Source organism: Neocloeon triangulifer, unplaced genomic scaffold (genome assembly GCF_031216515.1).
Source record: "Neocloeon triangulifer isolate White Clay Creek 2 clone unplaced genomic scaffold, ASM3121651v1 ptg000013l, whole genome shotgun sequence".
NCBI lineage: Eukaryota > Metazoa > Arthropoda > Insecta > Ephemeroptera > Baetidae > Neocloeon > Neocloeon triangulifer.
The window spans coordinates 1,681,739-1,706,140 of NW_026775555.1; the positions used below are offsets into that span (position 1 = coordinate 1,681,739).

Sequence of the window (24,402 nt, forward strand, 5' to 3'; positions counted from 1 at the left end):
GCGCAAATCCCCGATTTGCGTTTCCGCGCCGTGTTCGTATAATATTTGAAACGAATCATATGCAACGCGTGTGTGAATGTGTTCACTTGGAGGGATGTGTGACAGAACAGAGATTACATTCATATAATTATATATAATGTACTCTTGCACGCAGTCACACATAACACAGCGTGTCATTTACACGGGATATATGTGCAAAAACTGATGTGTTTGTGTAGCACCGAAAGTTGAAATGTCACCCCCAAAAACCCAAGCATGCTCTCAGCCTCATTCTGAATGTTCCAACGGCAGCTCATCACATTGTCAGATGTATCAAAAACGTGCCAGAATGTAAGGGGAAATTTTCGTATACTTATTTGCAGGTTCTTCCCACACTGGGATCCAGCAATAATAAAAGTATTTCCTTGTTTTCAAAATCACTCTAAATAATTTGGAATGCAAAGATTACGATATGAATAAGAAATAATTTTATAAAATTTAAGAATTGCTGAGAGAAAATAGAGAATATTTGATTAATTAGAAAAAATGAATCTGGATAAAAAAAAAACATCGTTGCAAAATTTTAAAATAAACCATATTTGATTTTTTTTTTAAATGTATTAACAGCATGGAAATTAAAAATATAAAAAATCTTCGATTTAGGTTCACAATTAAATTTCGAATCGAATCTATCTTGAAAAAATCTCAAAAATATATTTCATCCTATAAAATATCAAATTTCCTCCAAAGTTTAATAATTTTAAAAACAATTCTGACGGCATTGCCAGTGCGAAAAAAAAGAAAGATAGTTTAATTGGATACATTGTTCTACTTGAGCTTATATTTTAAAATAAAAATGTTCTTTGATATGAAATATTTGTTGCAAAATGTCTCATAACTCAGCTCCTGATAGATTTTTTTTAAATAAAAAATAAAAATTTACATCAGTTCATCATCTATCAATGCTGCAAAAAATACGAAGTTGATTGTTAAACGCATAATAATAAAAATTTGTGCTCGGCGCGATTTCCTTTACTTTTTTGTGCCTGCTGCACGATTCACGTCTCTCGTCGCTGTCCAGACTTGTTCGCTCTCGTCTTCGAGGATGGAGCAGCGGCGGGAAAGTGTGTCGGCGTCGCCACGGCATTCCTGCTTCAAAAAAGAACAACATGGCGGCTGCGCATGAAAAAATGTTCCTTGGCCGAAAGTTCACTCGCTGATTTCGACGACGAATGTGACGAAACCAGCGAATGGCCGACACACGATGCAGGTGGTTTTTGACTGCATAATGGAAATGCGGAAATGCACGAACGAGATACAGACAGGTAAGCCCTCCTTTTGAAGTTATAATTTTAAAACGCTTTCAATTCTGCAAATTTAGAATCTCATGCGGTCCGAACAGCTTCTGCGAGTGAAAATTTCGGCGTCGGTCCGCATTTTTTTCAACTTAATATACATAAATGCAAGCAAAATGGCCCATAGAACATGGAAATCGCACGTTTAATCCAGTCTTATTTTCCTATCTTACCTGGCCGTGTGTTGGGGTCCTGATCATCCGCAGGGTCCGAATTTTGGCAACACGCACTGGGAACCGAGAGTCGAAAGCCCAAAGCCCCCAAAATTAATGTTCCGTTTTGATCAATCACGATCACGACATCACAAACCGGGTTAACGGAAGAACTGAAAATAATGGGAACAATGACAATAATCCTCCTCCCCCTCCCCCTCCCACTCTTGCTGGCCGGCGGCCGCGCTTGAAAACGAGAGTGAACTTGCCAGGACGGGGTTGAGCGACGCTCAAGAGTCTGTCCCGCCTTTTTTGCTCTTGTAAAGAAAGAATTTTTAAATAACCCATTTAGCTATTTAGGTAATTATATGAATTACATCAATTACATAAAAAATATAAAATATTTAAAAAAAAAAATAATAACAATTGAAATATACCGTACTTGTACTTTTTAAACAGAAGATAATGTAGATTTTGCTAAGAATTCTGCAGAAAATTAGTGTATTGATCAAAATTTAAAATTTAAATCTCGATATTCTTGAAATTTTACTGATATTTTTTTTTGGGCCGAGAAAAAATGACACAGTAAATAGAATAATGAACAAAAAATACAATTTTTTATTTAATTTTCAGTTTCTTATTATTAATAATCAATTATTTTAATTTGGTTCAACTTTTAAAACAAAAAATTATAAATGATTATTATTATTATTACATAATACTCAATAATACTATACAAATATTGAGAAAAAAGTGTCAAATCCTCGTTGAGTTAAAGTTAGGATCACTGAATAAATCAATTTTAAATAAAATTTTTAATTTTTTTCACAGTATTTTACATTTTTACTATTTAATTGGTTTTCCTTTTCAAATAACTTTTTTCTTTGGAAATATTGTGTTAAATTTGTACCAGCAAACATGAATTAAAATTGTATTTGTGAATATAAAAAACACAATAAAAAAATCAGTGTTCAATTCAAACGGACAAAGTTCAAATCTAGGTTGAATGGAGGCCGATGTAAGCAATGGACATTGCATACGTATTGTGTGTATTTGTTTGCATCAGGTATGACCACAGCACACAAATTGGAAAGTCTGGCGAGGGTCCAACACACATTCAGCCAGCTTCAATTAATTAATTGTACTCAAGAAAGGGGTTTGCTCGAAACAAATTCATTAGACTGCGGAATCCCCGGACTGCACATTCGCTCGTGCTGCTGAATATTAATTAGAAGGGACACATCATTCACACGGGATTCGAATTCAACCCTAATTGATATTGCCTTTGACGAGTGGCAGGGCAGCCCATGCTTGTTTGCACTTCTCCTTCTTTTAGAACGCGCGTGCGGCCTCAATTCCAAACAAGAATATGCATATAATATCGTGAAAAAGTGCAGATCTCTAGTCAAGCAACCCTTCTCGCCTCCTTTTAATGCAAACATCTGGTGAAAATCCACCGTAATGGGCGTCGCTGGCGTGTTTCAATAAAAAAAAAGGAAAGCGTGGTGCTCGGAAGGCCAGGATTTTATATGTGCAATACATTTTTTATTGCCGCGCGCACCGTATTTTTACATCTAAAACAGCTCGAGGTTTTTTGCAGTGCAAGAGCAATATTGAGCTCGGTCTTGTCGCTCAGACTCTGGCTTTTTCTTTGATTAAATCCACCGCAATCATTACTCTGCACCAACTTATTGTGCGAAGGAGGAAACAACAAAGATATTTTTACCAGAAAAAGAGCAATTTTACCTTTGTTTTTTTGAAAAAATTGATTCCTTCGCATTTATTGCGTCAATACAACTGTAATTAAAATTAAATTTTTTGCTGCTAAGGATCAAGATAGAAGTCTGTGCACACCTTTTTGTTAATTTAAACATTTATTATCGCATTTTTTGAATTTTTTCTTTCAATTACGTTGGAAGGTTAAAGGTAGGCAAAATATTTACACGGATGACACTTCTTTTGCCTACATTTTAATTAATATATTTTTATTTTTATTCAAATTAGCATTCCAAGGTAAAACTTAATAGCCTTTCCAGAGGGAGACCCGCGATTATCATAATTTCAGATGTCCTAAAAGTTAAAAAAAAATCATTTGTTCTAAATTTTTCGTCCTTCATTTCTCCTAAATGCATTTCCAGGGTCCCACCAACTTTTATCAAAATTGGGTGTGTCATCACAAAAACATAGCTTGTTAAGATCCGAATCCCAATTTTATCCAGCATATTAAAATTTGGATTTTTCACTTTGCAAACGGAAGCCATTTTTCGGCTAAAAAAAATAAAACTGGCAGCAGAGCAGAGAGCGGCGTTTTAAACCTGGCAAAAATCCCTGAGAGCTAATGAAATTTATGTCATCAAATATAAAACCCTTGCTCGGCGTGTGCGCAGATTTACTTTTCACGTCGCACCTCGGGCACTTTAATCTTAAGTGGAAATCTAACTGGCATGCACATGCTGAATATGTAAATGCCGGGCAAACGGACTTGGTGAGCGAGAGCAACTCAAAGGGTTACTCGACGAAATCCATCAGGTGTTGAGCTCGAGAGCCGTTTTTATTCAACTTGAGTGAGGTGGGCAAGCATTCCGACGAATCACGTCCCTAGGGAGAATCCACTCGATATATATGGCAAACTTTTTTTTTACTTTCTCAGTCAGTCAGACCCGTCGGATGGTCAAAGAAAAGTAGCAGAATTCGGTGCTCGAGAGGGGCACTTGAAATCTGGAGAACTCTCCACTCGCAAATCGACCGAGCTCTTAAAACACCGCGAAAACAAAAGATTTATTTTTTGAACGCGTGATTTTTTTTATCCAAGCAGAAACTAACTGTCCGCTCTCTTTGAACTGCATTTCTGCGTACCCGCACAAATGGGATTGGAGAGGTTTAAAGAACTACTTGTGCCAAAGTGGAAAACTTTTGCATTAAGTGACATCGGATAGATATAGCGCGGGTCGAAAGTTGACTGCGGCTCGAATGCACAAGTTGGCAGTTTCCATTATTTCAATCAAAATCAATAAACTCCATCAAGCCCCGCCGCGCATCAGGTAACACTCGGCCGGCCGTAAATAATAAAATTCAATCCACCCGCGTGCTGCAATTAAAAACTTTCATGTTGACGGACGCTGAAGATACGAGTGGTCGTTCACGGGTCCTAAGTGCTCTCTCGGAAAAACCGGCCACTCATATCCAGCACCCAAAAACTTTTTTATGTTGCACAAAGAGGGATAGCCGCTGGAAAAGCTGCTCTCTGGCAATCTCGGTAAATGTCGTCTCCTACGAGGATCGGCCGTGTATTGCTCTCTTTTAAGGCTGTGCCTTGCAAAACATAACATTGTGCAAGGAATTTGCACACCAATATATACCGGTACCCGAAGAGTACTTAAATTGGAAAAATAAACTAAATGCCAAAATTTGTAGATACAACGCGGAAAAGTTTTAGTCTCATTAACAATATTAAGTTATAACAAATTAAAATGCTTGTTTTGTGAATGATTTTGATTCTCCTCGGTTGCATCTTTTACAATAAAAAAACAAAAAAAATCTTTATTTTTAAAAATAAGAAGGGCCCCAAATTATTTTTGTCCTCAGGTCCAACAATATCCCATTTATTTGAAAAATGACTTTAGTCCTGATCTATCTGTGATAACGAATTAATTATGTTTGCTTTGTGATTGATTTTGATCCTTGCGGTTGCAACTATTACAAAATAAATTAATTGAAACAATAAAAACTATTTAATAATCAAAAGGGTCCCCAATGATTGAAGTCTTCAGTTCCCACAAGAATGATATCGTTTTTCACCATTAAAATTTAAGAACTATGAAATAAATCGGAAGAAAGCAAAATAATGAAAAAAAAAAATCAATTTATACCGACAAACTCTTTTAAAATAATGATATTATTTTTTGAAACACAAATCACTAGATAAATCAATTTAACAAATTCAAGTTTAATTTTTGCTTTTGTATGTATTGTTGAATATTTTTTGCTTTGTCTTACAGGAGTGCCGAGACCGGAGTGCAGTTTGGCAGTTCAGCCGCAAGCGGCGTTTCGAAAAGGACGGGGCGGCGCCACGGACTCGAGGTTCAACCCGCGCCGGATCGAGCGGCAGTGTGTGTCTTAGGGCGCGCTCTGAACAACATCCGTCGTGTTCTCCTCCACACCAGCCTCGACTCGTGCCGCCGCTTCGAAACCCGCACGGGCTGCAAAATGCCCCTGTGACCGCCCAAGCCGCCCAGTCCTGACATGACTCTGCCGAGGACGCTGCTCTCGAGGGCCCGTGGCTGCCGGCGCGCCGCCAAGCCCAACCACCTGTCCCTCTTCTACCTTGTCATCATTTTGGCTGAAGGTAAGTGGATATTACCCCAAAAATATTTTACCTTAAACAAATGTTTCGGTTCATCGAATAAATGACATTTGGCAGAAATTTTGCAAATAATTCTTGTTTAATCGTTTTTCGAAAAATCTAAAAAGCTCCTGTCCTGAAATGCAATTACTCCGATTGCCCTGTGATTGCTTTTTGATGCATTATTTTGTGTTTGATTGTTTTTGGTTGGCTCACACAGTCAAAAGAGATTTGCCTAATTCCTGTAAATCACTTTTTAATTAATGGAGTGTCGACGTGAAAATTGCCGAGATTATTAACGAGCCAATCAGCACAAGCACTCCGAGTGGATGGCGCCGCCTCTCTTGCCGAGGGCCGCTCTCCAGCTGTAATTCACAAATAATTATGGGCACATGTTTGAGATAATTTATTGGACTACCCTGAAAGTAAAGTCTGCTTCTAATTAGAGCCCGCCTGAGGGCTGGAAATTTTTTTTAAAAATATAAATCGGCATCGAACTGAGATTTTAGACAAAAAATTTAATACAAATCAAGATTCGTTATTTATATAGAATTTTAAATGTATATTTATGATTTTTTAAATGGTAAAAAAATCTAAAAATGTTATTATCGAATCACTGAAATACCAAATTATGTTCGTAATTAACAAAGAGGCTGTTGAATTTTTGTTTGTGTTCAGAAATATTTAAATTTGAAGGGAAAATATTAAATAGTTATAAGAACTTCAATGGATTTCTTAAATAAAAAAATAACTTTAAAAAATTAGAATAACATTAAAAATTGAATATTATTGCTCTTTTTATAAGAAAAATATAGCAATTAATTAGAAAAGCTGTTATTTACCAAATTTGTAGCAATCACAGGAAACCGTAGAAAAGATTTGATTAAATTTTTTATTAAATCTTTTTCAACACCTAAAAATATTATATTAAAAATAAAATATACGACTTTTCAATCCATAATTTTTGTATTACAGAAAAAGCGAATTTTAAAGGTTTCTCACAACTACTTTTTGGTTGAAATATTTGTGCATTAAAAATTGTAATTACATTTGATTAATAATTAAACAATTAAAATAAGTGCTTTAAATAGAAAAGGCGTGAAATGGCATTTTAAAAAGATATTGTCAATCAATTATGCGGCAAAAGTAGAGATGTATAAGCGCATTTTGAGCTTGCATCAGCGAAATGTCATTATAAACGAGTATCAGAGCAAACTGGGCTGAGGTGTGCGCTCGCGATTCTTAACTGCGCTTCAGCCGGCGCAAGTTAATCATTTCGCGAAATGCAGCTCAGCTCCGTGGCAAGAGAAGACATGGTGATTAATTTAATGCTTTATATTCGCGCTGCTGTTTGCTTTGCATTGCCATAGGATTTGTTTGCAAAGCTATTGTGAGTTCGGAGATGGTTATGAGCAGAACGAGAGCAGAGCATCCAACAAACCGACCGACCAACTCTGCGCAGCGCGAGAGCGGAATGAGAATTTCGAGTGCGATGAGGGACGACCGCATTGCCACATATAATATTCATTGCAAACAGCCGCGGCCGCCCAGCTTCAATTTGTTTAATGTGGGCTCTTTTTGCAATCGAAATTCACAATATTCGCCGCGAGAGTGTGCATCCCTCAAAGGGCCAAGCAAGGCTGCAGCCCTTTGTTCTGCGTAATTACGCGCGCGCCCACCATACCGAATTTGTTTTCGCTCAACTCTTCAGGCCAATTATCGCGTTTTCCGAAGGTCGCCCACCCTCTTTAGTTCTGCCAAACGCACTTAATCAATTCAATTGAATCGAACCAGTCAAAAAGCAAAATTACGCGGACGAAAAGGCAAACGCACGTGAAATCGCCCACGGCTGATCGTTTTATATATTTTTTTATAAAATCTATCAGCGCTGGCAAAAGTGCCTTATAATTTCAAAATTGTTAAATAGCACAATTAATTTAATATTATGGAAATTTTCCAGATATATTTTTCTGAGAGTGGGATTACTCAAAATTTCAAGTGTTTTGAAGAATTTCAGTTTGGTGGATTTTGAAATTTACCTTTGAATAAAATTGTAAATCTTGCTCCTTTTTATTGAGAAAAAGTATTTTGAAATATTTGAAAATAAGTAGAAACTACAAAAAATATGAATGAAATTGTTGAATCGAGAGGAAAAAATATTTAAACTGATTATGAAAATGCATGCGAATTCATTATCACAAAATTTTGTTGGTTCCGCTCAGTTTAAACCAATTTGCCGCATTAAAATATCAAAATATTCAGAGGAATGCCAACAAAGAGCTTTTTATGCTCACGGCCAATTAATTAATTACGTTTTGAGGATTTTAAATTCCTCACGATTTACTGGCTTACGTGTGCGTTTTGCTTCGGTGCTCCAGCAAATTAAAAGCTCTATAGCGCAATTAACAAAAGTGTATCGCGTGCAAAGGTGCGCGGCATTTTTAACCGTGCAGCCACTTTGTTAGATGCTCTTGCGATTTTTATTTTTTTATCATCTGCAACGCATTTGCAAGATTAAAAGATTTAAGCGCGTGCACCAGAAGCTCCGGCGACCGTCGTTATATATTTTCTGCTTCAAGGAATGCTTTGTCACGAAAATCAACACTGAAAGCAATCATGCTGAAACTCTTCCCAAGCGCTCCTTCTGCCGCCACTAAAATAAATAATTTTCTATCGCTTTGCACCGCACCAAGGATATAGTTAAGCTGGCGTTGAGAGCCAGCAGCATAAGCAGAAACATCTTGAGCAGGCGCTCAATTGGCCTCTAATGAAGCCGCGCGCCTCGCGTTGACATAAATATAGTCACACGTATTTTTTTTTTTTTTTTTTTTAGAATGAAGTTGGGAGTTTTTATTTTAATAAGAAAAGCTTGACTATTGTTGGTATGTTGGTATATTCATTATTAATTTCATTTAGTCCGTTTTTGACCTATTTTGGATTTGAAATAAAAATAAAATCCCCTTATAAACATTCTTTAACAACAAAATTAATTGTTATCAAAAATAATATTTATTCAAAACAGGCTGTTATTTAAAAAAATTATCTTTATTGTATTATTTAATTATTTTTTAATTTCATTATATCATCTCTCGTGACCAATTCTTCTCTTAAAAATTAGCAATTTTAAAATGTATAATATTCGACCGTTTCCAAATAATTAATTGTTGCACTTTGAATGGCGCTCTTAAGGCCAGTGGATTTCGTTTGTGTAATAATAAAGTACCTTCAAATTATGTACCTAATTTCTACTTTACATTTAAAATAAACATGTGAATTTTTTGTATATAGATCTTTTCTGCCTCAAAATATTACCAGACCTGGAATAAATAAATTCATGCGCATCTCTCTCGTGAATAAGAAAAGCGGCAATGAACAACCCCTCTCAGCTGCTGCATGAGTGGCTGGATATTAAATGAGTTTCAACCCTTTTGCTGTTTGCGCTGGCAAGAGAGAGCTCTGCTGGCTGCTGCTATCTTCATCAGTCCCCACGGCGAAATCCCCTCTAATAAAAGTGTATAATTTCATTCTTTACACAAGGAGGAGAAAAGCGCCGTGTGCCGGCGTGAGAGGTGAGCGAGTTTGTTGTTATTACGAGCGCGTGCCAGACGCTGGTGCGGAGAGAAATCTGCAGAAATGAGAGAAGATGCGAGAGTTCTCACCGAACGAGACGGCTCGAGTCGCTACTTTTAATTAATTTTCCACTTGTCACGTTCCGCCTAATGCAGGAATGCAATGGAGTAGTTGCGAGTTTCATGAGTGTGTCGCAAGCAAAACAAAACTTTTAGTATAATTTTCACAAGTCAAAATTTCGAGCTTCCTTCCATGCGCATTTAATTTTTGTGCATATTAATTTGTGGAAGTCGCAGCCCCCGAGCTCTATTTAATGCTAACCTACTATTTAGGAATAATATTATATTCCATTCTACATATTTTTACTCGTATTTTATTCATTATATTGTACAGAGAGACGCACGCGCAGAAACCCAAGTTTATTTATCAGAGATTTCGCAAGTTATTTATCATATCACGCACTTTCCGGCTGACAGAACAAACGTCATTGATTCCACGCGGATGATATGATATCGCGGCCCAGTTCAAGGCACCGATCACACCATTCATTTTATCACCATTTTCCTCTTATTCGCTTACATGGTTTTTTTAGGGTCAGGCCAAGACTAAGTCTTGTCGGCCTGTGCCCTTGTTTTGCAATGAGCAAAAGTCCAAATAGTCCAAGTACGATCTGTCTGCTGCCCTCGCGCGACCTCCAACTGCGCGGCTCCGGGCTGGTCGCAAGCACATGCCGATGCTCCGCGTGATCAAATTTTAATTACCACCACTCGCGACTAAAATAAGTTGCTCCGTAAAGGTGAAATTGACAAACAGTAGAATGATAATAATACAGATGGTTCTACTCTAACTCATTCTGGTAGTAATTTAATTTATATTTAATGCTTAAATTAAATTTCAAAATGATCCACTTCATTTCTCCTCTTCCAAATAGAAATAAAATAGCACCAATTTAAAAGTTCAACTTCAAAACTTTTTTGACACGGCACTTAGCACCTTAATGGTTATTTTTTTTTTAATTTAAGACTTTTAGAGAGTGCTTCTAGTTTTATTGAGGCTCATCAACGTTATTGCTCTAGCGCTGCTTCTGGAACCCACCCTCTCGCTCGCTCTCTCACTCAGATTAATAACAATGCGGTCAGCTGAATTGCAGGTGCACATGAGCGAGCAAATACTGCGCTGCAATCAAAACATCAATAATGGCAATAACAAACGGAAGCACCACCAGCCTTTGATCCGAGTGCGCGCGCCCTCCGGCGCTTCTGCCGCGCCTAAATGGCTAGTTGCAAATTGAAGTTTGCAGGTACGGAGAGAGAGACTCTCAGGGCCAACTCTCGTGACTTTCGTGTTATTTTGCTCGCTTCATTTGCAATTTAGATGAGCGTGCTGCTAGAATTAAAAAAAAGCGAGTACCAAAAAAAATTGTTGCTCCGGAAAATGGAGCCAGACAAATTATTCAAAAAGAAGCAACAGAGAGGGGGAGGAGGAAGAGAGCCGAGGTAGGAGTGTAATAAAAATAAACAGCAAGAGTGGTGCGCAGAAATTTTTTACCTCATCCATTTCATCATTTCATTTTATTACTGCTAGTCTGGGAATTTATATATTTTTACGGGGCGCGCATGGAAAGCAGTTTTGAATATTTTATTAACCGGCTCAAATCTCCAGAGAAATTTAAAGAGATGGAGATGTAGCAAAGGCAGATCGGGAAACACCGCGTGACGCGACAAATTATAAAATATTTAAATGAAAGTGCACTTGATTTTATTTCACCCCCGCATCATGGCAGAGTCTCTGTGTGTTTTCATTTATCCAAGTGTATTATCAAACGCAAAATTTAATTATTTTGATAGAACTTTTAGATATTCGCAGCAGCAGAAGTAAAAATTTGATTTTAATTGTAATTGCGAAAGTTTCTTTCGATATTAATTATTCATCCGCTATGGTTTTTTGCAAAAATATAATTAATATGATTTAAATTAAAACAATGAGAATTTAATAAATTAACAAATTAGATTAATTTAATTTTATATTTAAGCATAGCATAGCGTGTTCATCAAAAAGACAGTACATAAAATTTTCCTGGTGCAAATACGGTCAAGCTGGCGCAGTCACGCGAAAAGGCTGTTTCAGCAAAGCAAACGCTGAGGAATGTGAAAAATAGGGTTATTACATTATTAAAACTATGTTCCTGATTACTCTGCAAACAGAGCAAGCACTTCTCGGGCGTATTAAGGGAGTAGTGCTTTTACCCTCTCTTTAAATAATTTCCATATCCGCTCATCGGAAGAGAGGAATTAATTATCACAGACAGAGAGGGTACCATTTTAAGAGAACTTAGGAGCAGCAAGTGTGGTCAAGCGGGGTTTTATGCAAATTTCACTCTTTGGCCGTTGCAACCTGCCCAGTTAAGCCGGCCCGTCGGGTGAGCATCAATTTTCATTGCAATTTCCAGCGCGTGTGCATTTTATTACCCAGAGTTATGAATAAATTTTCCCAGCCTGCGATCGATAATTCAATAGCAAGGCAATCAGCCAACGCGGCTTGTTCTGCACCGCGCAATTGAAAATTTTCAAGTTAGTCTCACGTGATTTGTGAAATAATTAAAGGGATCTTTGTTTAGAAGCATTTTTTATTTGATTTTTCAGTGCAAATTAAAAAAAAACCATGTAAGCGTATATTTTTGCAACCGAAAGAACCCTGAGAAAATCGGGATTTCGCCCAGTCGCTGGAGGGGTCAAAGCTCCTTTTCAAAGTGCCAAAATATGAAGCCTATCTAATGTCAACATAAAAACGCATTCTAGCGCACGTGGTTCGATTGAAAATTTCTTCCGTCTCTCACGCTGCGCTAATAAAATTGAAATCTTAATCGTCAAACTAGATCAATAGTTGCAATTTTCTGATTAATCGCACAAAAACTCTGCCCTAAACAAATAGAAAATTCCTAAATCATTGGATTTTACTTTCTTAGTGCGTTTGTCATGAAATTTTTATTTTGCATTTTTTACTTTTATTAGACACAAGAAAATAATAAACAATAATTTATAATAAAGTGGTTTTGGATATGCAGGTGCTTAAGATTTTTAAATACAAATATTTTTACAATGTGATGCATAATTGGAAAAAAAGAAAGTAACTGGACAATAAATAAATAATATAGATGTTCAATTTAAAAAAAAAAATCAAACGACTCAGAAATTGCTTTGAAATGAATTTAAAAACAGAAAACAATTGACACATTTTCTTTTGCAAATTCTTTTGAACTGCCGATTCTTTTTTGGCCTTTCTCACGTGTACTTTTGGGATTGAAAACGTCAGATAGTTTCTTCACCATAAACGTGTTTGCGTATTAAGGTGCGTGTGTGTGCTGAACCCTCCCACACAATATTTTAATGCTCTCGTTTCGATACATCGCCTGACAAAAAAGAGCGCCGAGGGCTGTGTAGTGCTGGCTCGGTTACACATATAATAAAATGAGAGCGTGATGCGATAACAGCCTCCGAAATAAGTTACAAAAAGCGTCGCGTACGTATAGAGGGCCTTGAGCAACGATCGAGACGGTAGGAAATTCCTTCGAAAGCGGCAAAAACACAAATTGTTGATTCTGCTGGATGTGGAGAAAGGTAAACAATGGCAAAAGAAAAACATCTTGTTTCCACGTGTTTTTTATTCAAATCAGCTCAAAAAGTGGCCACGGGTGTTTGTGCTCGGGTCTAAAAATTGAATTGATTTTGTTGGGTTTCTTGGTAATCAGAATTCAAGAAGGGCAGCCGAAAGCACTCACTTATCGCCCGAGAGCTGACAGAGTGACCTGTCCAGAACGTCTGGGCGGGTCACAAATCGCAGTGCCACTCGGATGCCTCGGAAAAAGAGGGTCCATGCATCACAGAGGCACTTAGGGTGCCCTCCCACCCTCGCTTTTCATGCATTTCTCCTGAAGTGGATTGATTTTACCGGACGGGGGCACCGAGTGTGGCGTAAAAGTAACCGGCAGTGGCCACTCGGAAGCGAAAGTGCAACAGTTCAATAACACCAACTTTTCCGCGTTTCCACAAATATTTCATCGACATATAACTGTGAAAATTATTAATTAAAAAAAAAAATTAAAAATAACAAATGTGTTATATTATTGAAATGATGAAGAACATCAACATAACTAATTTAAGATAATATACACGTCAAAAAATATAGTTGCAAATTGTGATTATTGATCTATCACAAAGGCAATTGCTGCCCATAACGGGATACATCATTTATACATTCAAAATTATACAAGCTAATATAATTGAGAGAAAAGATGATAATTTTACTTACAAATTTTTACAATAACAAAATACAAAACAAAAACAAAAATTAACAGTAATAAAGTTCTTTGGACATTTTTTTTTCTTTTTATATATAAATATAATAAGGGATGAAGTGAAATAATTTCGTTCAAATATTTTGCAGTAAATCCCATCGTAATTTTTTTCATTTAAAAATATTGCAGATTATTTATATTATAGATTTAATTCAATTATCAAAAAACTATTAAATTCGACTGTTTTCATGCAAAAGATCATTCAAAAATGATCAAATATTTTGCGGAAAAACTTCTCATAATTATTATTTTTTATTTATTTTTATTTTTTCTGAAGTAAATTCCATAAAAATCGTCACAAGGTGGAAGTGACAGGATTAACACTCTGCGTAATGAATAAACCCGGAGCAAATCTCTGTTAAAATTACCAGCTCTGGTAAATCAAAATTCATATTTATCAGCAAGGGCGGAGCACACAAATACAAAGTAGCCTCCTCGTCCGTCCCTCGACACAGCCACTTCACCGGCACCCCTAAAACGGCTACCGAAGTGTATGTTGTGCGTTTCAATACGGAAAACGGCAAACAAAAAGCACCAAAAGTACCTGCGCTTATGGCGAAAAAATGCGTTCGCATCGAAAGAGCACTCAAAGCGGAATCGTTCTCTCTCAGACAACACACACTCTCGTCAGATAAAGTGATTACACTACTCGGCTGCACTCGTCTCTCGAGGGGCCTCTGCTTCTTTGCAGCTTTCTCGTTGGGCGCTCGTGGAAAATTTTCAGAATTTCTGTTGTCGCTCTTTTGACCCCGCGTTCCCACCGGGGCGACCAATTTTTGCGTATGAAAGACCTTTTGAAAAGTTTGCCTATCGCCGTCCCATCGGGCAGCTTTGTTGTTCATTACCATCCTTTTTGGCGCATCTTGTTTTCGTATGACTGCACATGCCGGAAAATGACGATTTTTATCTGGAAAAGCAAAAATCCAGAGGAGGAGTTTGTTGCTTTGTATTTTATTTTTATTCACATGGACCACCGCCATTTTTAAAGAATAATTTCTAAATATTATTCGCATTTGGAATTAATAACCCTTTTTTTCTTTGAGAAATTTTTGCTATCAACATTTGAAAGGAACGTTTTGCATAATTTTATTTACTGGTAATTTCTTCATTTACAATTAAATTACATTTTTATATTATTTTAATTGGATCTTCACATTGATCTGAATATTTAAAAAAAATTTAAATTGTTGAATGTAGATGCAATCGGACAAATTGGCCTCTCTTTTGATGGGGCTGCTGTAGGCGGCACGATAAAAACTCCCCCGCTGGCTCTGGAAGACACTAAATTCCAAAAGAAAGGGATATTAGCATCGCATATACTGCGCCTTGAGATTTGGTCTAATCCCGGCCGCCTTCGATTTCATTTAAAGATTGAAATCTCAGTGGCAAAGAGCTGCCGGAGAAGAGGCGCGAGCTGCAAAAGGCCAGCGGAGATATTGAATTAAGAAGACAGCGGTGCTGAGCACTCTTGGCCGCCTTTCAAAACGCCTAATCAGATATAGCGGCAGTGCGAGAAAGAAGAAAAAAAGAGAGAGACTTTTCCTTGCAACTTTTGCAGCATCTGAAATTGATTTTAGTCTTCCGCACGCCCGAGATGATACACGCCGGCGAAGTTTAGCTTTCCCCAGACTTTTATTTGCGCTCTCATTGTCGGCAGCAACACTCGCTGCTCGAACGCCTCAGGTGTCGTGACACTTAAAATTATGAGAACGGCTTGTCATGTAAGGCAGGGGTGGCTCGAGGATTCTTACGGAAGAGACGCTCCACATGGTTCCGTGTTGAGATTCATGCTCTCAACTTTTCTGTGCGTAGCACGTAATTCGTTTTCAGGAGCTGTTGATGAATGAGAGCGGCCTCATGATTGATATAAAAACGAATGGCCTGTGAAATATTTTTATTTTCTTTTGGAAAAAAAGTTATTTGCAAAATTACACTTAAAACAGTTTATCCAAAATAATTTAAAATATTATTAAGTAGAAGTAAAATTAATATCAAAGATATCATTTTATTAAATAAAATTCTTTTAAAAAACATCATTGAAAGTCGTCGCAGTTACTTATTTTGAGAATTGTAAGGATTATCTAGAATATCTAGATCAATCTAGATTATTATAACTCCTCTCCATGATAATTTTTTTTACTCAAAAAGTAAATTATTTATCTTTTTAATGTAAAAAATTAAAAATTAGACGTTGCGGAAATGAGCTCATCATAATAATCATCCCTTTCGAAGGAAAAGGGGAGCAATTTTTAAATGTTGAGATTTTCTTCACCGCAGGTTCTTGGTGCATTAATTATTAAAGTTGGATTTATAATTTAAAAAAAAATTCATCCAATGGAGCTGAAGCTTAAAAACCGCAGTTCTGCACAACATTCAGAAATCCATTGTGCAGCCAAGGAATCTCTGCCGTGGCGTTCTTTCATCGGGGAAATGTTTTTTGCAGATTTTTTCTTGGTGCTGCAGCAGTACCGAATCGGAACTCATCCATTTTCTCTCCCCAAGTGCGCGGCCGCCTGCCCGCTTTGCGTGCTTTTTGATATTTTAAAACAAAAGTATATGCAGCGCTGCAGCAGATATCATATAGTAGTAGTGTATTGAGCAGTTATCGATTCTCCATACCACAGCAGCGAGCGCACACGATATTAAAGTCTGGAGGAAAAAGAGAGCGGAAAGAGCTCTCTTGAGAGACAACGGCGCTGAAAATATTTTGTAGCTCGCAAAGAGACGGACGAACAAATCGGTTTTCCCGCAGATTTGTGTGGGGAGCAAGAGAGAGATCAAAGCGGCGCCGTAGTAATGATTTTCATGCAGTCGTATGAATATGCATCGCGGCTGCAAAAACTTTAATATTCCAAACAACTTTTTGCGGCAGAGAGAAAACTTTGCCAGCTCAAAACAATCTCTCGAAAAAGTGCCGTCTCTGAAATTTCTCTTCTTGTTGTGGTTGGAAACGGCGGTGGTGCGAGAGGAGAGAAAATGAGGGTGGGTACATATTGTATCATGTCTGAAATTCCACACCACTCTAAAAAGTAAACATGCTCACTCGCCGAAACGGGGGTCGACAAATCCAATTATTGCTCGCGGAGTGAGTGGGGCCGCCACTCAAAAATATATTTAATAATTCATCGGCCGGATATATCAAAGATATGTGCATTAAAACATGTGCGAGAGAAATCACCGGCGGCCGGCTTCAATATCTTCTTCTCGAGTCGGCTGGGGGGTGATAAAATATGAATGGACACGAACACGTTGGTGAAAAATTAATGTGAAAATTTCTGCGTTTCCCCAGCAAATGCAGTCTCTCTCTTGTCGTATAGTAATTTTGGCGAAATGAGTCTGCGGGGGGAGTCGTTAGTCACAACATCACTCCGTCTGTGTGACACTGATTATTTCTCGCCCCTCTCCTCCCTCTGTCGTGATGGCACCCCTAGTGTGGGTGTGTATGTGCATTATTGCGGGTCTCCTGATGCACACTTCACGGCCTATCTCGTGAGCTTGAATATTCCAACAGATTTTTTCCTGAGGGAATCACACACGCGCGACGCAGAATTGCAGACACGACCTTTTGTTCTCTCGGAATATTATTATTGTTTGTAGACGGCGCGCACCCTCTCCACCGATTTGGCACGATACGACCGTATTTATTTGAAAAGCAAATTGAAACATCCTTCCAAAGTCATAACGTGTTATACGTTATTGCTCCTTTGCCAATTTGAATTTTTTTACTTAAAAAATGTAAAAATTAACCATGCAATTTCCAAAAATAATTTTCATTCTTCATTAAGGAATTTAAATTTGTAAAATTTTAAATATTGCAGATGAGTGAATGACTTTTTTTACAACTCTAGATTCATCAATCAAAATTTAATCAAATTTAATTCATATTAATTTAAATTAAAACCAAATAACATATATTAAATAATGTTTTATTAACTCTATTTTTCAATATCTTCTCATTTCAACAAGTTACCTTACCTATATTAATAATAAAGCAATTGAAAAATTAAATTTCAATCACGCTCGTATCATATTATTTCCTCTACGTCCGCTCTGGCACTGCGAGCTTATGCAACCGGTTGAGCACCCGTGCCAAGCGGGACTGTTTGCACAAATAAAATTAATTTTACACCGGCAATAAAGTTTATTAAAAACCGCTCATTGAATCTGAGTCTCGTGCAATTGACGATCACGAAAGAGCATCATTTATCAACCTTGTTATAAATTTTAATCTTACATAAATCACACGAAGCAAAAGGCGTGTTGTAGCGAAAGCAGCGTTTTGTGCATGTGAGTGATTTGTAGATTTCACCGCGGCAACGTTTTTCATCCGCCTGTCAATATGAATTTTCTGATTGATCGGCCGATTGTATAGAAATGGCGACGAGGTAATAATTTTTCTACCCAACTATACAGTCGCGTCGATTATCATCAGCTTGTCAATTAAGCATTTGTAATTTCACCGGAGCAAATAATGAACTTTTGCGAACCATTAATTAACTCGGTATTCCAGGTCGAACAAGCAAAATTACCAGTCGCTCGCACTCGGCGATTCCCGTACCAATCGCAGCACAATCACGCAACCCTTTAGGGGGTCACCGTTGCGCGTCTTAAAATAGGAATTATTGGAATTATCTTTTAGACGACGTTGTCAAAACCCAGAAACGAAAAACGTTTAAATGATCTGCTTGTGAGTTTGGAAGAAAATTAAAATATTTCTTAGTTAATTTTCTTTTCAAGCTTTTAAAAAGAAGCGAAAAGTTTTACTTTCTATTTAATTCATCTGCAGCTGCAAATTAATTTATTTATTTGATTGAAAAATTTTCAAAACTTTTCATTTGGAAATTCACCAGATTTGATGGTAAAAACAGAAACAGTATTTCCAACATTCCTAAACAAATTTAGGACCAATCATGAAATCCCCAAAAAGGCGTGTATCGACTTATGACACCATTAAGTCGCTTTTCCACAAAGCAGTTCCATTTTCGTCGGGGTTTCTTGAAAACGTTCGTCTTTTTTCATTTATTTTGCAGCGCGCCCTCGCGTGGAGAGTTGCTGGATGACATTTCGGTTGCGCTCATTAAATGAATTTAATAATGGCGACAATCAAGCTAGGAGCTGCGTGTGTGGCAGCGCAAGGCTGCTTTGTTCGTTGGCAGGCTGCGGGAAAACAAAATGCGTCCGCACGTCGTTGAAATTTAATGAACGCGCGCGTCTCTCGCCGGAATTCCGCGTCGAACACAACAAGTGCACAAGTCAAGACGCGCGCGCGTCGACTCAAGGGCCGCGCGCCAGAAACATTGTTCATGTTAATGATGTGTTTATGAGAGGCCGACGTTCATTTATTCAAAAGAGTGTGTACGTTGGTGGGAAAATTATGGCAAGGCCACTGCGCGCCTCGCGTCGTTTTTCCTTTTCATTATTTCGGCTGATGTCGTCAGTGCGAGCATGTAATTAAGCGACACGCCGTTAGTGGGCACGAGAAAAACGACCGAGTAATGACGTTTCCCTTCTTTTTTTTTGCCAGACGGTGTGTTCCTTCCTCGCTTGGTCAATAAAATGCTTGCGCAAAATGTCTTATTTACGCTTTCATTTGAGAATTTCAAAAGTTAAGTTAATGTGGAATCGTCTGCCATTTCTATCGCAAAAAAGATAGAAAAACATCATTCATCTTACTCGCTCAAATGAAAGCAACAACAATTATTTTGAAATTTCTAATTGAGACTTTAATTAAAAAAATACAATTCTACCGTAACAAATTTACCCTCAATTGCCCTCAATGTGCACGCAATTATAAAAAAGTATGGTGATTTCAATTTAAAATTGACTTTTCCTTGATGCGTTTTGTGAGATGTTTATTGTTTGAGTAAAAAACAATATCCTGCTCTTCATGTTTCGGCTGCGGGCTGCAGTCATAATTCATGAGCTGTGAAATCATTTTTTTTGTTTTTTTTACAAGAGAATTAGTACAAAAATCAATCTTTTAAAATATTCTTTTATTTGTCTTTCAAATTTAAAAAGTTTTCGTGGAAAATAATTTAAAGTTTGACATTTGATTTTTTTACAAATATCAAAATTTTTGTTAAAAATTATTTATTGTAATTTTTTCTTTGCAACGAGGTTTGCCCGGTTTCAATTTTTCATTAAAATTAATGTCTTATTTATTATTTTTTATCCCGTTTTAATCCAAAATTAAAAAAAGTAATAATTCTAGAAATTTCCTGTTACAAAAGTGTAAATTATTTGTCGTCAGCTCGATGTATTCAAACGTCCGAATCAAGGATAATGACACGGTTTTGGGATAACTGCAGGTAATTTAATTTTCTTTCACTTGCCGCCTGTGCGCTGTGTACTTTTTGTGTGCGCTCTTAAGTGCCCCAAGAAAGCCAGCCAGCTTTCTCTTGAGAGTTGGACACCGGGCCGGTCGCCCGAGAGAAAGGGTTATTGTTTGCCTTATTGTGCCATAAAATATCAAATAATGCTGCCGCCGCTCACCGCAACAAAAGATTATGCGCCCTTAGTCTGTTTATTCCCGAGCAATCCGCGCGCCCGCTCGGCCAACTTTTCATTAAAATGTAAAATTTAATCACACCCACCATCGCAGCTCGGCGTGATTCCAAAAACGATGAATCTTTAACCGGCTGCCCGCACTTTTCTTTGTTTCCACTCGGACTGATCCGACGGCCGCACCGAGCGTGCAAAAATAAGCCCGCGCGGAAGTTTCTCCATTAAAACTTTTCCGTGTCACATAATATCTCAATTTTTTAATCTAACTTTGACTGAAATATTCATTTGTAATGTGAAAACTACTATTTCTTGTTAGATTGCCTCGCTCCCTTATCTGACGAGGTAGAGGGAAAAAATTGCTTTGCAGATATTGCGTTTCTGCAATTTTCCGCGAAATGCTTATATGGTTTTCTACGTTAACGATATTGCAGAGGAAATATATATTTTTCTTGGAGTAATTTGCAGCCTACTTGTGTTTCTTTCCTGCTAAAAATCTAGATCCAACCCTACTGAAAAAGCGCCACGACCAAAGAAAGAAACTGCGGCGCTGAGACAACAAAAGATAAGTACGTCTTCATTTTGCGGGCCGCTTTTTCATGCTTGCGCGACCGCAAAATATCATGGACCGCTCCATATCACAATCAGGCGGATGAGGACGACTATTATTTGCTATATTTATCGTCTTAAGTGTGTGGATTTCATCTTCCTCGCTCGCTATCTATAAAATTGGATACTCGGGATGTCGCTGAATCAGCTCTTTCTTACCATAGAACTGTCAAATACAGACACACCTGCTGCTGCTGCTGCCTCTGCGCCCGCCGCACTATCGGCTCGTTCCTACTGGCTGGCTGTCGCCCAGAATATAGATCTCACTGATCGCCAAATAAGTTGGCCTGACAGTTAAAACTGACACTGGAGTGACGTCGATGACGAAACCCGCTAACACAGCGACATTTTTCCATGCCCGATTCCAAGAACAAAAAGTGTAATTCCTTTGTTGAAATGCCAAGTCGAAAATTCATCAAAATCTTTGACACTCTCTAACAATAGAAATGTATTGAAATTTAGAATAAATTCGAAGCCAAAATTTGATTAATAAATTAGGGCAGAATTGCCTTGAGCGATTTCAACAACTTTGCTGGATTCGCTTTTGCTCTGTGAAAGTGGCATTTTCGCTCATTTTCGTTGAGCTGCCCCTGGCTGCCTCCAGATTGCTCTTTCGCCTGCTCGGCCGCTTATTTATTCGCAGGATAATTTATTCGCATTTGCATTTTCATCCTGCGTGCGCGTATTTCGCTTTTGGTGCAGCATAGCAGGGCGGAAGAAGGCAAAGCCGGGCCTAAAACAAAAACCTCTTCTCTTATACTCGCGGACGGTGGCTTTCTCGTTTTCGTCTTCAGCCTTTGCCGCGCCGTGCTTTAGCATTCATAATAAAAAGCCCGAGCTTAAGCGCACTCCATTATTATGCTGTATGCCTTCAGTGCTAATGTTGTAGCGGCGAGGAGAAAACAAGTGAGCCGCTAATCTCTTCAAACACTGGAAACGCTCGCATTTTTCACTGTTAATAAACCTTAAAGAATTCATGACTCTCCTCCTATTAAAAATCCCGTTTCATTCCAATTTGGACAAATATGGCCGGGCGTTGGCTGAGGGGCGATCAAATTTTATCATATGCATGGTAATTTTTTTTAAATGTTACGGTCGCTGGAGAATTTATTCATGAGTTGAAAACTCTCTCCGCTGCTAAATGAGGCGAACCATCCGGCAAAGTCATAATAATAATATACATTATTATACATGCAGTGTCCAGTTGCGCCGGGGCACGGGGCCCGTGGGAAAAGCGCGCGCTCGGCCCTGGCGCAGCAGAAATAAGCCATTTTGCGAAGGAATATATATTCATCGGCCGGGCGGAGGTCGGATTCGCAGCCATTTTCCGCTCGAGTAAATAAAAAATCAGCCGGAAACGAGTCCGAAAATGATAATTAGCAGAGCGTCCGATGATTGCCTGGCGAGGCGACGCTTTGGGAAAAAATCGCGGCCACAGGGCAAAGTGCACGCGGACCGAAAATCTGATCCCAACCGTGACAGAGAGAGGCGCTCACTGACCGTTAAAAAAGAATCAACCCGATCGAATAGTAAAACAGCACAGCTGCCGGATTTCTGCCGCTACTGGGCATTGTTTTTCCCAGCCCGAAATGACGAGAGTGCACGTCGGGCGCACCGACGGCGAAATAAAATAAATTGCCACCGCTGTGGAACAAACCTTGTTGTGTGTGAATGACTTGCTGGCCGCCAGCAAACCGGAAATGTTTCGCTGACTCGGCGCACATCATGCAGAATTTTGCCGCAAAATTTCATTCTCCTCTACGCCAAAATTATGCGCTACGCTTCACACTTGAAAGTATTTTTATTCAGCCAGTAAATAAAAAAACATCCGTTTAGTGCTGTATAAACACTGCAAACTATATGCTGGTGGAAAATAAATATCTAATTGGTCCAAATCCGAACAACACCCGCATTATAATGGGTTAGTTTTGCGTTTCATAAAGGGACGCTTCAAAATGTTTTTCGTATCATGTAATTAGTCCTGAAAAGGTTCATTAGTTGAAGCATTTAAAAATTTCTAAAAAAAGGAGGGACTGGTTTTTTCCCAACGAGGAAAAGCACGATCTCTTCATTTGCATGGTTTTCTGTTTGAAGAAATTGACACTCAAGGAGATGATCATGGAACTGAAGAGATCGGGCTTTTCCTCGTTGCAAAAATTGATTTTATCAGATACAAAAAAAAAAACTATTTAGTTTTTGAATAAAATAATTTTTGCAACAAGGAAACGCCTGATCCAATGGTAGTAATTTTTAATATGTGTGATTTGATTATATTATAATTTTATAATTTATCCTTTGCACATCTCTCAAGGACCAAACACATACCGGCATGTTGTTGATCAAGCCCAACTTAATCAAAGCGCCGTCAGAGATAATTATGTAGACTTCCTGCGCACCGGCAACCACTATTAGAGACAGATATGCAGCCATAAGACACACGCCCTTGATCAGCATGCAGCACAAACGATGCTGGGAGCGCGCGACGTGCATAAATATGCATATAGACATATGCGTGGCATGGTATATGGCAAATTTAGTGCACATAATCAGCAGCATATAATAATGCGCGCTGCACACAATAATGGCTCACCGGTGAATAACAATCGGGAGCGCATGAAACGTATCAGAGGACGTTCATTGCACCGTTATTATCGCGCCATATTGTGGCGGCTGCCGCGCCGCTGTAATTTAATAAAGCGTTATATGTATGTCCACGTTTGTATCACTTCCGTCGTCAATTCTCGCTGTTAATTTGCTCTAGATAATCAACTTGAGATTGCAAGTCGTGGTTTAGATGCAGCTGTATAGGCTCATCTCTGCCTAGCGCTTGTTGTTTTTTGTGCCATTAAGTTTGATTGCTTTTTTTAATCCTTTTGAAAATCTATTTCAGTAAAACAATATCGAAAGTTTCATAAAAATCTACATTTTAAACTATTTGTTTTTTCTCTCACAACAGGTTTAAGATTATTTTGGGAAACAGAGAATTGGCAGCTAGGGCTAAGTTCAAAACTTACTCAAACTCATCAGCTTAATTTGAAAGGAAAAGTGTTTCCAAATCAAAACCTTCTTGCTGAGGTACAGCCTAAAAAAGGAAAAAAATATTAATTTTGTTCTACTCATTATTATTTTAAATTACATTTTAAAAGGTAATTATGCTTCTTTAAATTCATTTTGTAATAAGATTTTTCCGGCTGCAGTACCGGCTTTGGCAACCGGTATTTCGGTGCATAACATGGCTGCCAACCCAAAATATGTAGTCTGGAATATACTAGATATGTTCCGATTTTTCGTTTAAATTAGTTAGGTTAAGGTCAGGTCGTAGTTTCTAATGATACTAGAAAAAACACATTGTTTTTGGGCTAAAACTTTTTACCCTGGAGAATGTAAAACTTTAAAGTAGCAACGTAAAAACAACAATACATTTTTTGTGAGCTTCATTATAAGTGCATTTAATGGTGCCACGCGCGAACAAAAAAAGTTGGGTCTTAATTGAAGGGGCGCCGGGGCACTGCAACAAAAAAGTGCTGTGGATTGGAGCGC

At 38.0% G+C, this 24,402-nt stretch overlaps 1 protein-coding gene across 3 annotated transcripts in view; it reads left to right on the forward strand.

The window, feature by feature from the left end:
• Window positions 1–1,179: 1,179 nt before the first annotated feature.
• LOC132198667 (lachesin-like) overlaps window positions 1,180–24,402 on the forward strand; it is a 137,026-nt gene continuing 113,803 nt past the window's right edge. For 2 of the 3 annotated variants that reach the window (XM_059622819.1, XM_059622821.1), the window contains exons 1-2: window positions 1,180–1,304; window positions 5,485–5,831. In XM_059622819.1, coding sequence (XP_059478802.1) covers window positions 5,729–5,831 — 103 coding nt within the window. In that variant the 5' untranslated portion in view covers window positions 1,180–1,304; window positions 5,485–5,728. The remainder of the gene's footprint in view (window positions 1,305–5,484; window positions 5,832–24,402) is intronic. The other variant, XM_059622820.1, reaches the window with a different exon arrangement.